Source organism: Diplotaxodon limnothrissa, linkage group LG12 (genome assembly GCF_057381915.1).
Source record: "Diplotaxodon limnothrissa isolate DT_005_m linkage group LG12, D_limnothrissa_male_GT1.1, whole genome shotgun sequence".
Lineage (NCBI taxonomy): Eukaryota > Metazoa > Chordata > Actinopteri > Cichliformes > Cichlidae > Diplotaxodon > Diplotaxodon limnothrissa.
This window is the reverse complement of record NC_140607.1, coordinates 22,433,742-22,446,603: the sequence shown is the minus strand read 5'-3', so window position 1 is coordinate 22,446,603 and position 12,862 is coordinate 22,433,742. Positions and strand designations below refer to the sequence as shown.

The window sequence follows — 12,862 nt, the reverse complement described above, 5'->3', positions numbered from 1 at the left end:
CACAACTCAGGGCATAAACAAATTCAAACAGGACCTATCAGATTACACACTGATGCGGCAAGTGCACAATCACATAGCACAGACAGAAATAACTGTACCTCTTGATCCCTTGGAAAGTGCTGCTGGCCATGTCAATAATGCCTCCTGTTGGTCGAGCTACTGCACCAACCAAACCTTTTCCAACACCTTTAAAAAAGCCCGCTGCCCCCTCTTTCTGGGCCCCTGCATAATAACACAAACACTGCAGCTTAAGTTCAAAGATCTTCACGGCCAAATGCCAGAGTCAACTGTTCAATGGAAACACACTAACAGAACACGTAGTTTTTTTTATGCCCTTATTTTATTGGACTAACATGTTTATACTTGTGGTCAGACTCATCTTACCTTTAATGGGTTTGGTAACGATCCCTGTGATCCCACTGACAAATCCCTGTGGGAAAAGGAAGATAACACTGCAGAATAAATGACTCATTACAGCCGTGCATTTTCTTTCAGACTAGTTTGCAGTGTTGTTGTTGCTAGTCTTACTACTTCCTACATCCTGCATTAACTGCGTGTTTCCTGCTGATAAACAGAGAGGAGCAACTTAAAAACCAAACAGTTTTACATACAGACACCAGTCCTTTTCCACCCCTGGTCAGCCCCTCTCTCAGACCGCTGGGCTGTTTGTTCATAGCTTCTCGTCTCTTCTGCTGGTACTCTTCATCCATTGTCATCGCTGCGACACCCTTTGCCATGGCACCTGTTATCCTGGAGGCTGCACCTGCAATACCGCCTGAATAACAAACATGATTTCTTACCTGAGAATATTTTTTAATATATCTTAAATGTTCATGTCAAAATTGTGTCAGTGAAAATCTGAAATTTTAAGGGCTCCAACATGGTGCTAAAAAGTCTCAGATGTGTAATGAAACAGCCACAGTTCACTGTTAAAGGCAATATAATGCTGAAATTTAACAGATATAACACTATATTAAAAACACATGCAGTAAAACGACAAATGCTCAGTTATTACACTGTTCAAATTACAGCCCTATATAGCAGCCATGAACCCATCCCAGTCAATCAACGTGTATAATGACAGCAGATAAAGTGAGGACAGCGTGCAGGGCTGTACAAACTCTTTAACGACCTTCATTTCTTTTTATTTATTTTTTTCATGTGGTGATGAGCGATAATTCTCCGAGCTTTATTACGTTTTTTGTTGGACATTTACTGCTTTTTAACTCATTTTCAATCTAGTTTCACATTATTTTCACAGGATTATTTTTAACATCTGATAAACTTCTTAACACTGATGTCAAGCATATAATGACACCAGGCTAAAGGGATGAATCATTATTGTTTCTACACATAATGGACACTTTCAATTAAATTTTATTTTTAACCAGTTTGTTACCAGCAGCCTCTCACAAAAAGCAAATGATTTGCTCAATCTATGAAACATGGCAATGATAACACAGTTTGACAGACATAAAATAGCTGAAAACAAGTGAAGGAAACTGGACAGTTGGGAGGGACAAAGAAAGAAGTTGCAGGTCTAAAAGGCATGCCTCCACTTAGGTGAAGCAGTGCTCAGACTCAACATAAGTGAAGCAGTGTGGGATCATCTTTACAGAAAACAGAACAAAAGGCAACCAGCATCTAAGGAAGAGCTTTGAATGTCCTTCTAGAAGCCTGGAGAACTATTCCTGAAGACAAGGAAGCTGAGTAAGAGAGTTCAGGATGTGATAAAGAATTGTAAAAACTGTTTTTGCTGTACATACTGTATTTCAAAATACAAAGAAATGAGTGCAAGACTTTTGCACAACACTGTACTTAAATTTAAAATAAAAGATAAATTAAACATAATTAATTTTTGAATTAGAAATTCCAGTGATTATTTAGCAGTTTTGACCTGATCCTGTTGAGCTAAGGCTGACTCTGTATTACCCCTTTAACACCATTTCATGCTTACCTACAGCTCCTCCCACCAGCGCCTTAACCCCAAGAGCCATTCCTTCAACAAACTCCTCAGGGCCCTGGATGGCTCCCTAGAAGAAAAAAAAAGAACAGTTATTGTGAATGTTAACCTGAATCCAATGTGGCCATATTTTCTAAATTACACAACGTAACTATTCAACAGGTTTTATAACGCACCTCAAAGCTAAAAGACCCAGTTGAACTTGTCAATAATTTTATTGGATATCATTACCTGATAGGGCTCATAAAAGAAAGCCTCCACCCCTTCTGACAATCCTCTGATCAGTCCAAATGGGTTTCCAAGAACATCGAGGCCCAGCACCAGCACATACATCTGCTTAATAGCCTTGAGATACACATAGGTGGAAAATCAAAATATCAAAACAAAAGAAGACAAGACAAATTGCCACTTGTCTGGTTTCATTGTGCTTGTATGTATTACCTGCTTAGAATAATGTCTGAGGACCTCCCACTGGAGCTGCTGAGTGGTGTAGAACTGGTAGGTCAATTCAAAAAAGGCCAGCCTGAAATAAATGTCACATTCAGCCAAGAAGCAGGGTTGGAATCACCAAGAACAAGTCACATGGAAGTAATTTAATGCTAATGGATGGCACATGCATGCTGTGTATTTGAGCCTTTTTCTGTATTCATACTTGAAGACAACATCCTGCACATCAGTGAGCGTCGCGCCGATACTCTTTAGCAACAGATTTAGCGACTGCACAGGGATCAGTTCCGAATCTCTCTTCTGCTTCAAGCCATCCTCTCCGCCTGTGCTCAGAGAGAAACTCAGGTGCAGCTGACAAAAAGCACAAAAACATCAGCAGGCGTTACTATGGCAACGGAGAAATCGCAGAGATCAGTTCAGACACTATTTGTTTGACAGAAACTGCATTCGCACACACCTTAATGGGGGAAATGTGGAAGTACTCGTAGAGGCTGATGGGAGATTTGTCAGCAGCAGAGACATGGTTCAGTTCTGTCTTTATGTTCATTATGTCCTTTTCAAACAGTTCCACCTGGAGCATCAGGAGAAAGGCACAACAGCTGTTGAGTTAACTGAATTACTGACTAACTGAATAATCATAACGCATTCTGAACAGAAAGGTAACGTTGTGTGTGTCAATGCGTGTAGCCGACCTCCTGTTCTGCGCTCGTTATGCTGTCGTTCTCTAGGGAGAACAGCTCCAGGATGGCGTACAGGAAGCCCAGATCAAGTTTTAGATCCATCTCCTGAATTAAAACCACAAAGTACCTGAGGCGAACAGAAATCAGGACTTAGACGAGTATAAATGAGAGCAAATTTCAGGAGTTAAACTTTCGGTTAACAGAGAATTGTAAGATTTCAGCTCACCCAAATATATTATTGGTCTTAAAAAGGACAAATAATACATTTATTTGTCTGGTAGATCATAATCTACCAGGTAGATCATGATCCTGGCCTCCATATACAATAACAATGAATATCAGCTAGAAAAACATAATTTGAGGAGACAGTGAGAAAAGAAAAACAATTACTTGATGCGTGAGATGTCAGAGTGCCCCGCTGCTCGGGTAACAATGCTGATATCAGTTAGAGGTTTGGGTTCTGTGGAAAAATATGTATAGAGTATGATAATAAAGACGAAAGAGCTAAAATAGTCTATTATTGTAAATAAACAGATAACAAAAAACCTGCATTAACAGACCTGTCTCCATGGCGACAGACTTTGGCAGTTTCACGGGGTAAAAAACGTAAGGGAAGATGGCCCCAGGTAGCTGATTCTGGATCTGTAGAAGGAAAGGACACAGGTCTGTTTAGTGCACAGACCAAACAGAGCTACACAGCTACGAAAAGGCAATTAAGAAAAGCCTTTAGCTAACTTGCTTGATCTTCTTTTTCAATAATTATTGTAAATTGAATAAAAATTTTTCACCTGTATCCGGTGAACTTGGATACGATAGGCGCTCTGTCGTGGTGAAATGCTGTACTCCACCTTCACACCCGGCAAGAAGTGCCTCCTAAGAGGAGCATCACATGGCTTCATTATCTGCATGTCCTGGCCAGTGGGATTAAAGAACACCTGGGAGACAATGACAAAAAAAATTCAACAGTAATGATAATTATCCCATTATCATGTGCAATTTAAAATCCAGTTTTATGAACGAGTTTACATGCTATGTGGATAATCTAAAACCAACTATTTTCATTTGCTTTTATCCACCATTTTCATATGACAGAATAAAACTAATTGCAATATTTAACCTGAAAGCCGTTTTCCAGATCGAAAATTGCCTTGTCTACGGCCCCAGATTCCTGGTAGTCTTTGAACTTGTCCTCCATAATTTCAGCTTCTTTAATGGTCAGAGGCTTCCATCGACTCTTCTTCTTAGGTTTGAATTCCCACACAACATCAGAGCTTAAATAAAAGAGGAAAGAGATGAAAGTCTCAGATTAGTTAAGCAAGAAAACATAATTTATAGATAAAAATTTATACACTCACTTTGTTAGGTACACCTGTTGAACTGCTCGTTAAACCAGCTATCTAATGTGTACATCAAAAGGCGCTTTTAAAATAAATAAATAAATAAATTTTAGGAGTGTAGAGATGGTCATAACGACCTGCTGCATTTCACACCTAGCATCAAAATAAAAAACACAGGATTTAAGTGATTATTGTTGTCAGATGGTGCCACACTGCTGATCTACTTGGACTTTCCCACGAAACCATCTCTAGGTTTTTCAGAGAATGGTCTTGAAAAAACAAACAAAACAAAAAACAACTGAAAATATAAAATGTCTTGTTAATCCCAGAGGCAGGAGCAGAATGATCGACTCCTTCCACCTCATAAAAAGGCAGGAATAACTCCAATAAGCACTTGATTTAACCAAGATCTGCAGATGAACATTTCTGAGTGCAGAACAAGGCTTGAAACAGATGGGCTACATGGCACCTGCAAATTAGAGTTTACTTTAATTCTACTTTAACTATTTATTAAGCAAACACAAAAGCGCAGCACCTTGTGATCCCAATGAAGGCAACCTCTTGGTTGGTGCTGTTGTTCACCAGCGATAGGCCCACATGCCGTAGTGTCAGGATGATTTCCTGTTGAGCAACCTGCACCTTCTCATTGTCACAGAGCATCTTGAAGACCCGTCGCTCCTCAGTGAACAGCACAACACGCTGGAGACCTTAGAACAGATAAATAAAATAAATAACACACATTTCTTTTGTAACCCAAAGGAAAGTTGTTGTTCATTACCATTACAAAATGAATCAGGGATAAATAAAACCTTAGAAATGAGTCAGACTTGCAGTTCATAACGCCAACATCCTGCCAGAAAACTGTGTTTTTTAATATATATATATTTTTTAACAGTTCTAGAGATTATATTACTACAATATGGCAACAATTAAGCACTGGCAGATTTTAGATCATTCAACTTTACCTTCATAAAAGGAAATCACAAAAAGTTTGCCCTCCTTGTTTACGTCCTCTCGCAGGTCCTAAAAGACAAAGCGTATAAACTTCAGTATCTTTAATCTTTATTTAGATACTCTTCCATCGAAAGGAGCCAGCTGAGGTGGTTCGGCCATCTGACATGGATGCCTCCTGGGCGAGGTGTTCCGGGCATGTCCCACCAGGAGGAGGCCCCGGGGCAGACCCAGGACACGCTGGAGAGATTATATCTCTCGGCTGGCCTGGGAACGCCTTGGTATTCCCCCGGATAAGCTGGAGGAGGTGGCTGGGGAGAGGGAGGTCTGGGCTTCTCTGCTTAGGCTGCTGCCCCCGGGACCCGGCCCCGGATAAAGCGGAAGAAGATGGATGGATGGATGATCCAGATTTACATGATCTGTATCTATACAGTTTTAAACTAAAGGTAATCAAATTTATGAACGATTCATCACCACCAATAACATATTTACAGTTATTAATAATGAATTTGCAAAGGTGATACTACTTTACTACTTTTTATTATCTATATATATTCACGGGTTACTGTAAGGTGTGAAGTACATGAATAGGTGCAAAAAGTCTCAGCAGTCACAGGGTATCTAAAAACCAGCAGGTTCACATTCAGTAAGCTCATAATTACCTGCTTTCGCAAACAGTACAGCCTTTTTTCCCCCTCAGGATTTCATTTATGAATGAACCTATGATAGACTTTTAATATGCAAATCTTAAAGTAAAGCCAGCCTAATCAAATTTATACCTAAGACAGCAAATACTGCTTTTTTTTAAAAATACGTTCAGCAGAAACTGATTTTATTTGGGAAATGTAAGATATTTGTTTTTGGGGGAAAAAAGGATTACTGATAAACATTATTATTCAGACAGTTATTATTCTGACACGTGCAGTACCTCTTCACTCTTTAGTGTCCCAGAGTAAGTGCTGCATTTCCAGGAGAGCGCTCGTGACCCAGTGGGCTCAGTCCAGGTGTAGTACACAGCTTTCCCAGCCTCCAGCTCCTCATGCTCCGCCTTTTTCTGAGAGCTGCATGTACACAAACCCACCAAGACAGACACATGCCGTATGTATCAGCAACATGAGTTAAAGCTACCAAAAATGAAACAAAGCAAAACAATTATTGACTTTGAAAATACAACAGAGCCCCTCCACCACAATCAAGGACCATGCCAGCAATCATTTTCTCTGAGTTGTCTCTCAGCCTGCAGCAGCAATTTTCATCAAAAGACAGAAATATGTCACCCAGAGGTCCCCAAATTCCTGGAAATAAAAGGCTCAAATATGCACGTTCACATATTAGTGAGGATTCTGAAACAAATATTCAATGGATCATAAAATGAAGACTGAAGGAAGAAGTGGCGAAGCTGGAATCTACAAAAGGGTATAAAAAGCACTAGTCGACAGCACTATAGGAAGAAGCAGGTGGTGTGATTCCTTTGGAGGAATCCCATCCAGTCAGCAGCATTCACATTTTTCTATAAGATCATAACACAGATGAAAGCAACACTGAGTAAATGGCTTAAGATTTGTATTCTGCTCCTTTAGATCTGTGTAAATTTCCGGTAGATCAGTAAAAAAAAAAAAACTGGGTAATGGTGTAGGTCTTTTATAAATAGAAAACTGAAACTGTGACAGTCAGTGGCATTATGTTATGTACAGTGGAACCCCGACTTACGAATACCCCGTTCCACGAAAAATTCAAGTTACGAAGGCACTGAACAGCAATATTTCTGCCCGTGTTACGAAATCCGCTGGCTCTGATTGGCTGAGCCTACAATGCCCACAATGCCTTCCGAATCATGTGACAACCCCTTGGCTTCTGTACTTGCGCTTCGCTGTTCCACTTGAATGACGTATTGTTGTTCTAGTTAGCAATTAGCCTATCGTTCAGCATCGCCTCACTCAAAAGGCGCAATGGGTGCTTCGACTTACGAAAATTTTTGACCTACGACTTACCCTTGGGAACGAATTAATTTCGTAAGTCGGGGTTCCACTGTACTTAAAAAACAGAGTTTGAATATGGCAGAAGTAGGCCATGATATACACTAAAAGGAAATATTGAAAGTACAGTGATTCCTAAATACAACTAATATAACTTTAGTTAAGGGAGCAGAGTACAGAGGCAAACTAGAATCAGAGCTCAAAGGATCTTTTTTATACTTCGGTTTATCTACACTCATCCATCTGACCACACTCTGCACTCAAATGAACCATTAATGTAACATCGAGAACAAACCATGATTAGCTGCTGCATCGTTTGCATATTTAGTTAACTCTGGTTAATGATTGGAGACATCTTCGTGATATACTTGATCCTTTCTCTTGGCTTCGCCCACATTCCCTCTTTCATTTTTTTATATACCCACTGTTTTACTTACTTATGTGAATTGTATAAGAGAAGCTATAAAGAAATTTGAAGTCCCACACCTACAAAACTGTGGTTTCTATAGGTCTCGAAATCTGCTGCCAGAGATCAGACACCTAAATATTTTTGGAACATCAGGTATTCATCATTCTATGTTAACCTGAGCTATGCTCCTACAAGTCAACATGCAAAGAGCCACGGTACCAGATAATGAGTCCGAAATTTTTCAAAGACCTAGCTCAATTATTTTTCTAGACGATGGCATTTTAAATCTAGCCTTCAAAAAATGATGTTAGAAAAATGTCTAAAAACACCCCTACCTTCTTCTATTTTTTTAACTAATGACAGACTTGAGGTTTTGCTAAACTCTTTCCACTGGATTTTTTTTAGGCAAAGCTTAGATGATCCTGTGGGAGCTAATATGAAACCACCCATGCGTTACTCATAGTGCAGTTTAAATAACCAAATGTACTGATGTGTGTTTAAATTGTTTTTCTTTTACCTTTGTCAAAGTTTACTAGACTGATTACTTCCTATAGGAAATAACTTTTCTCTGGTGATGACAATGTAACTACACTGATGGTTCTCTTTTGTAATTCCTGTTCCTCATTTCTATCTTTATTTTGAGTTCAGAGTTTGTCAGAGGAGTTTCCCTTTTTCATATTTTCTACCTGTCCTCCTCCACTGAGAAGGAGAGGTCAAGTATCTCGTCAGCCACCCACGAGGATTCTGTCCGGACACTGCATGACCCACAACACACAAACAAACTGCTATCAGCAAAAATAATCACAGGCAATTATTATTAACTTAACTGTTTGAGGCAACTGGAACAGAAGAACAATATTGTTACTCAACAAATATGCAAAGACACATGTCAATAAAACATGGAAATGGAAATGTTTTGCGTGACGAAACCTGTAAAATTAATGGCTGCTGTTCATAAAACGGATAAAAACAAGACAGAAATAACTAGAACACTAAGAAAAGGTTTTATAAGTACATTTGCCACAAAAATATCCTACTTCTGGATAGAGCACCTAATATTAGGGTGAATGTGGCACACACAAAAAATCTAACTGAAAAGAAACATTTTGCATTTTGAAAGTATTTCAAAAACACAGTTACAGACAACACCAAAGATCTACACTAATGCTAACAAACAGTATGACAGAATATTTTTTTAAAAAAAAACACTTTAACTAAACACTGCAAGTCCCTAGGAAACAGAATTTCATAAAAACAGTTTAAACCTCAGTGACAGGGGCCTAGAGGCCAGTTTGCAACCCTCTGGCAACCCCTAGTTGCTAAGGACAACCGGTTGACAAATGGTTGATGGAGGTTTTTGGCTGTAGCTGAGTGAAATCAGTTGCAAAGATAGTGCTCAACAAATACCCACGTTGTGATTGCTTTGTTCACTAGTAAGCTGTTATGGTTGCAAATGGTCTGAATGGAAAACACCAACTTTTCTGCAAACAATTGCTGTTAGTGAAACCTAAAAAAAAACAAACCTAAAACATTTTCTATATTTCCTTTTAACTGTGCCCCTTGGTTCTCTCACCTCTGATGGAAGTGAAGAGTCTGATTTTTAGTGTGGTTGATGATGAGGAAAGGGGCTGCGCCATCATGGTAGTCAGAAAATTGAATAGTGGCCGAGTGTTCCGACAGATTCATGTCTACTATAATCCCACCCGCCTACACAAAAGAAACAAGCAACAGTCTGAAAGCCGTAATACAAAAAGGCATGTGTGTGAAAATCATGTTAATCACCTCAATTACACATTATGTAAAAAAACAAACAAACAAACAAACAAAAACAAACTTTTATGCACACACAAATATTATTAACTATGTGCATTTCTGCTTACTTTGTTGTCCAGATGTAGCAATAAGCAGTTCTCTGGTCGTTTGAAGTCGATAGTCACTGGAGGCGATAAGGAAGCTTCTACTTTAATTTTAAGCTTCTTAGTGTCACTCTCAGGCCAGAAAGGGATGGCTGACTAAATGTGAGGAAAAAAAAAACAATATGCTAAATGCTTCTTGTCAGATTATCAGTAGGTAAATACATTTTAAAACTTTATCAAGACATGATCTTTAAATAAAGCATTTTTATGCACAAGAAACCTTTAGTCACATTAAATTTATAGAAATCAATAAGCACACATGTTCAGTTGTTACATCACACCTATTTATAAAGTTAAATGTAAGAATACCCAGGATCTTGTGTCTATGATATACTCAAACCAAAACCAAGACCTTAACCTGCATTGTTCAAAAAGAGAAAAATCTGAACAGGCTCTGACCTCTTCTGGTTTTGCCTCAGTCCAAGTTTCTTGCCCGTCTTCGCATATGAACACACTGTGCTTAGTTCTGTTGACCAGCATGTAGAAGGGCACAAAGGTCACAATGCGGGTCAGACTGAAACTGCTTGCATCGATCTTCACACCGACCTGAAATAAGACAGAGAATAAGACAGACATATTACATGAATACAAAAAAAGTACATATCCAATACACCTGCCTCTTTGGATCCTCTGCCTCCATCTCACCCTATCCCTCATCTACTTTCCCTCTCAACATTTTCACCATTCCACCTGCCTTCCTCTCATCCACACAAATGGATTTGGTCTTTCTCCCACTGACTATCATTCCTCTTCTCTCCATAGCATGCTTCCACCTCTTCCCTACTCTCATTGTAGATCAAAATGCCATCTGCAAACATCACAGTCCACGCCAACTCCTGCCTGACCTCATCTGTCAACCTGTCCATCTCCAGTGCAAACAAGAAGCGGCTCAGAGCCAATCCCTGACTATCCCACTTTTTCTTCGCCAACCTCTTCCTTTACATATTTTTTTCACATTTTTATATAAAGAGATAAAATTTCAAATCTTACCAGATAATCTTTGAATCTGCCTTTGCATTTCACATCCCCGTGGCTCCCAACTGTGTCCAGAGAGAATTCATCAGATAGTTCACTTTCTGAGATCATAAGACGAACCTGGGGGAGGAAATAATTTAATCTAATAAATGTACTGAACCACTGGGACCACTGTGAACAATAATCAAACATGTTTCTTTTAAAGAGCTTTCAGTAAGACTGACTTAAAATAAATACCTTATTGTTTCGCAAGAAGTACCGAGGCTTGAATGAAAAGAGCAACGGCATCTTGTAGTCCATGGGATGTTTGCGGTGAATGTCATCAGCCTTGTACTGCAACAACCTGTCCGTCTTATTTATCATCCAGTACGGTGAATGGATAGCAACCACCATCTGCCCCAGATCATATTTAACATGAACTGCTATATCCAGCTCAGCCCTCTTCCTCTCCACTGCATCTCCATCTTCGTCTGCATCCTCTCTTAGAGACTTGAACACAATGAAGGTGATCTCTTCCTGATCACTGTTGAGTCTGTACAAGACAATAATTGTTTGTTTGTATCAGAAATGTGAAACAATTTAATGGAGACTGCATGTCTCTCCTATAAATATAACTATGCATCAGAATTTTTTTGTCATGTTATTTAAGATCAGCATACAATAAATAGAAAAAATGTGTCAATAACAAAAAAAAGAGATTAAGTCACACCTATATACAGAAGACCAATCCTGAGCCAAGTACTCAATCAAGCGAAGATCAAGACTTGACTGGTTGATGACTCCAGTGTGAAGCTGAGCAGAGTGACCAGGGTCCAAAGTAGCCTCAGGTGCAGAGATTCCACTGTTCTGTTGAGCAACAGGATGAAGAAAACAAAAGGTGTCTCTGCATTTGAAACTTCTACCTTGCTGCTTTCAGTTCATGCCAACTTGTAAAGAAAATACAATGGTTGGAAAAAAAAAAGTCCCCAGTTACTTAAATTAAGATAACAGAGTTCCATATTACACATTTTTGCTATATTTTTTTCCAAGTATAAAATGAGACATTTTAAATATCTAAATGTGAGTGAATTTTCTTATCTTTCAGTTAAAATTTCTAAACAGAAATGCCAGCATTGGACAAAACTAGGTTTATTAACTATTGCTTGTTTTTTGGGTTTTTTTGCTGCATAGAGTCAACAGATTTTTTTCCTATTTTGGATTAATGGAATGAATATATTTACTTCAAGTTACCATGTAGGAAGCTGAAAATGTCATATATAACTAGTCTTCTGCAGCTTAATGTTACAGAAGTCTACAAATGAGGTGTTAAATACATACTAGATATTTGCTGTTGTACACAGTGGTCCCAGTGGTTCAGTACCTTAATGCAGTGGTTCCCAAACTTTTTTTGCTAGGCCCCCCCTTGTTTTACAAGAAAAATGTTCGCGCACGCACACGCACAAACACACCCTCCAACCACACACACCCATATTTTGCTTCATTGCGGTTTATTTCACACCTCAAACATTTAGTAAACAATTAAGCAAATACAAGTAATCTGCAATAAATTACAGGTAGTAATAAAATAAACTACTTACTCTGTTATGCTACGTCCACACCTACACGGGTATTTTTGAACACGCAGCTGTTTCGTCCACACGTAAACGGCGTTTCGAATCACCGAAAACTGAGATTTTTTTAAAACTCCTTTTTTGCGTTTACGTGTGGACGAGGAATACAGAGTTCGTCATGCAACGTCAAAGGTATGTGCCTTTATTCACGTCACGCTGTGCGCGACGTTATTGTTTACATGAGATGAATAGCAGAATGGCAGATAGAGACAAAATACTGTTAATCTGACAATCTGCAGGTTTTACACGCTTACATACACACGCAGTTACTGTCCCTCCATTTAGAAAGGCAGAGGCGTCACGGTGTAATTATTTTACGTGTAGTTTTATTTTATGTGTTTTAATATTCAACATTGCTATCAATACATTTTTCCAAAAATGCCTCTCTGTGCAAAATGGGTTTAAAAACATAAACAGCTGTGGGATACTGTTTGTCCGTGATTTGAACCAGGGAATAAATCCTGGCAGGATCAGCCTGATGTTATTTGTATCCCTCAGTAACTTTACTGCATAAAGAGCTAACATCTCCAAAATGCCAGGAGTAGTTAGTCATTATGAGAAGTGTTTGTGAACTAAAAATCAAGAATGTGGGATTCTG

At 38.9% G+C, this 12,862-nt stretch overlaps 1 protein-coding gene across 1 annotated transcript in view; it reads right to left on the bottom strand.

Moving 5' to 3' along the window:
* vps13a (vacuolar protein sorting 13 homolog A) overlaps positions 1–12,862 on the bottom strand; it is a 43,812-nt gene that overhangs the window by 7,310 nt on the left and 23,640 nt on the right. Inside the window, exons 49-71 of the mRNA XM_085367346.1 lie at positions 11,364–11,500; positions 10,892–11,186; positions 10,670–10,774; positions 10,079–10,225; positions 9,644–9,775; positions 9,337–9,470; positions 8,450–8,518; positions 6,307–6,439; positions 5,393–5,450; positions 4,963–5,134; positions 4,208–4,361; positions 3,879–4,025; positions 3,651–3,732; positions 3,481–3,550; positions 3,103–3,217; positions 2,868–2,981; positions 2,616–2,761; positions 2,405–2,486; positions 2,195–2,308; positions 1,958–2,033; positions 612–775; positions 385–430; positions 99–222 (exon numbers count right to left, since the gene is read on the bottom strand). Coding sequence (XP_085223472.1) covers positions 99–222; positions 385–430; positions 612–775; positions 1,958–2,033; positions 2,195–2,308; positions 2,405–2,486; positions 2,616–2,761; positions 2,868–2,981; positions 3,103–3,217; positions 3,481–3,550; positions 3,651–3,732; positions 3,879–4,025; positions 4,208–4,361; positions 4,963–5,134; positions 5,393–5,450; positions 6,307–6,439; positions 8,450–8,518; positions 9,337–9,470; positions 9,644–9,775; positions 10,079–10,225; positions 10,670–10,774; positions 10,892–11,186; positions 11,364–11,500 — 2,816 coding nt within the window. The remainder of the gene's footprint in view (positions 1–98; positions 223–384; positions 431–611; positions 776–1,957; positions 2,034–2,194; positions 2,309–2,404; positions 2,487–2,615; positions 2,762–2,867; positions 2,982–3,102; positions 3,218–3,480; positions 3,551–3,650; positions 3,733–3,878; positions 4,026–4,207; positions 4,362–4,962; positions 5,135–5,392; positions 5,451–6,306; positions 6,440–8,449; positions 8,519–9,336; positions 9,471–9,643; positions 9,776–10,078; positions 10,226–10,669; positions 10,775–10,891; positions 11,187–11,363; positions 11,501–12,862) is intronic.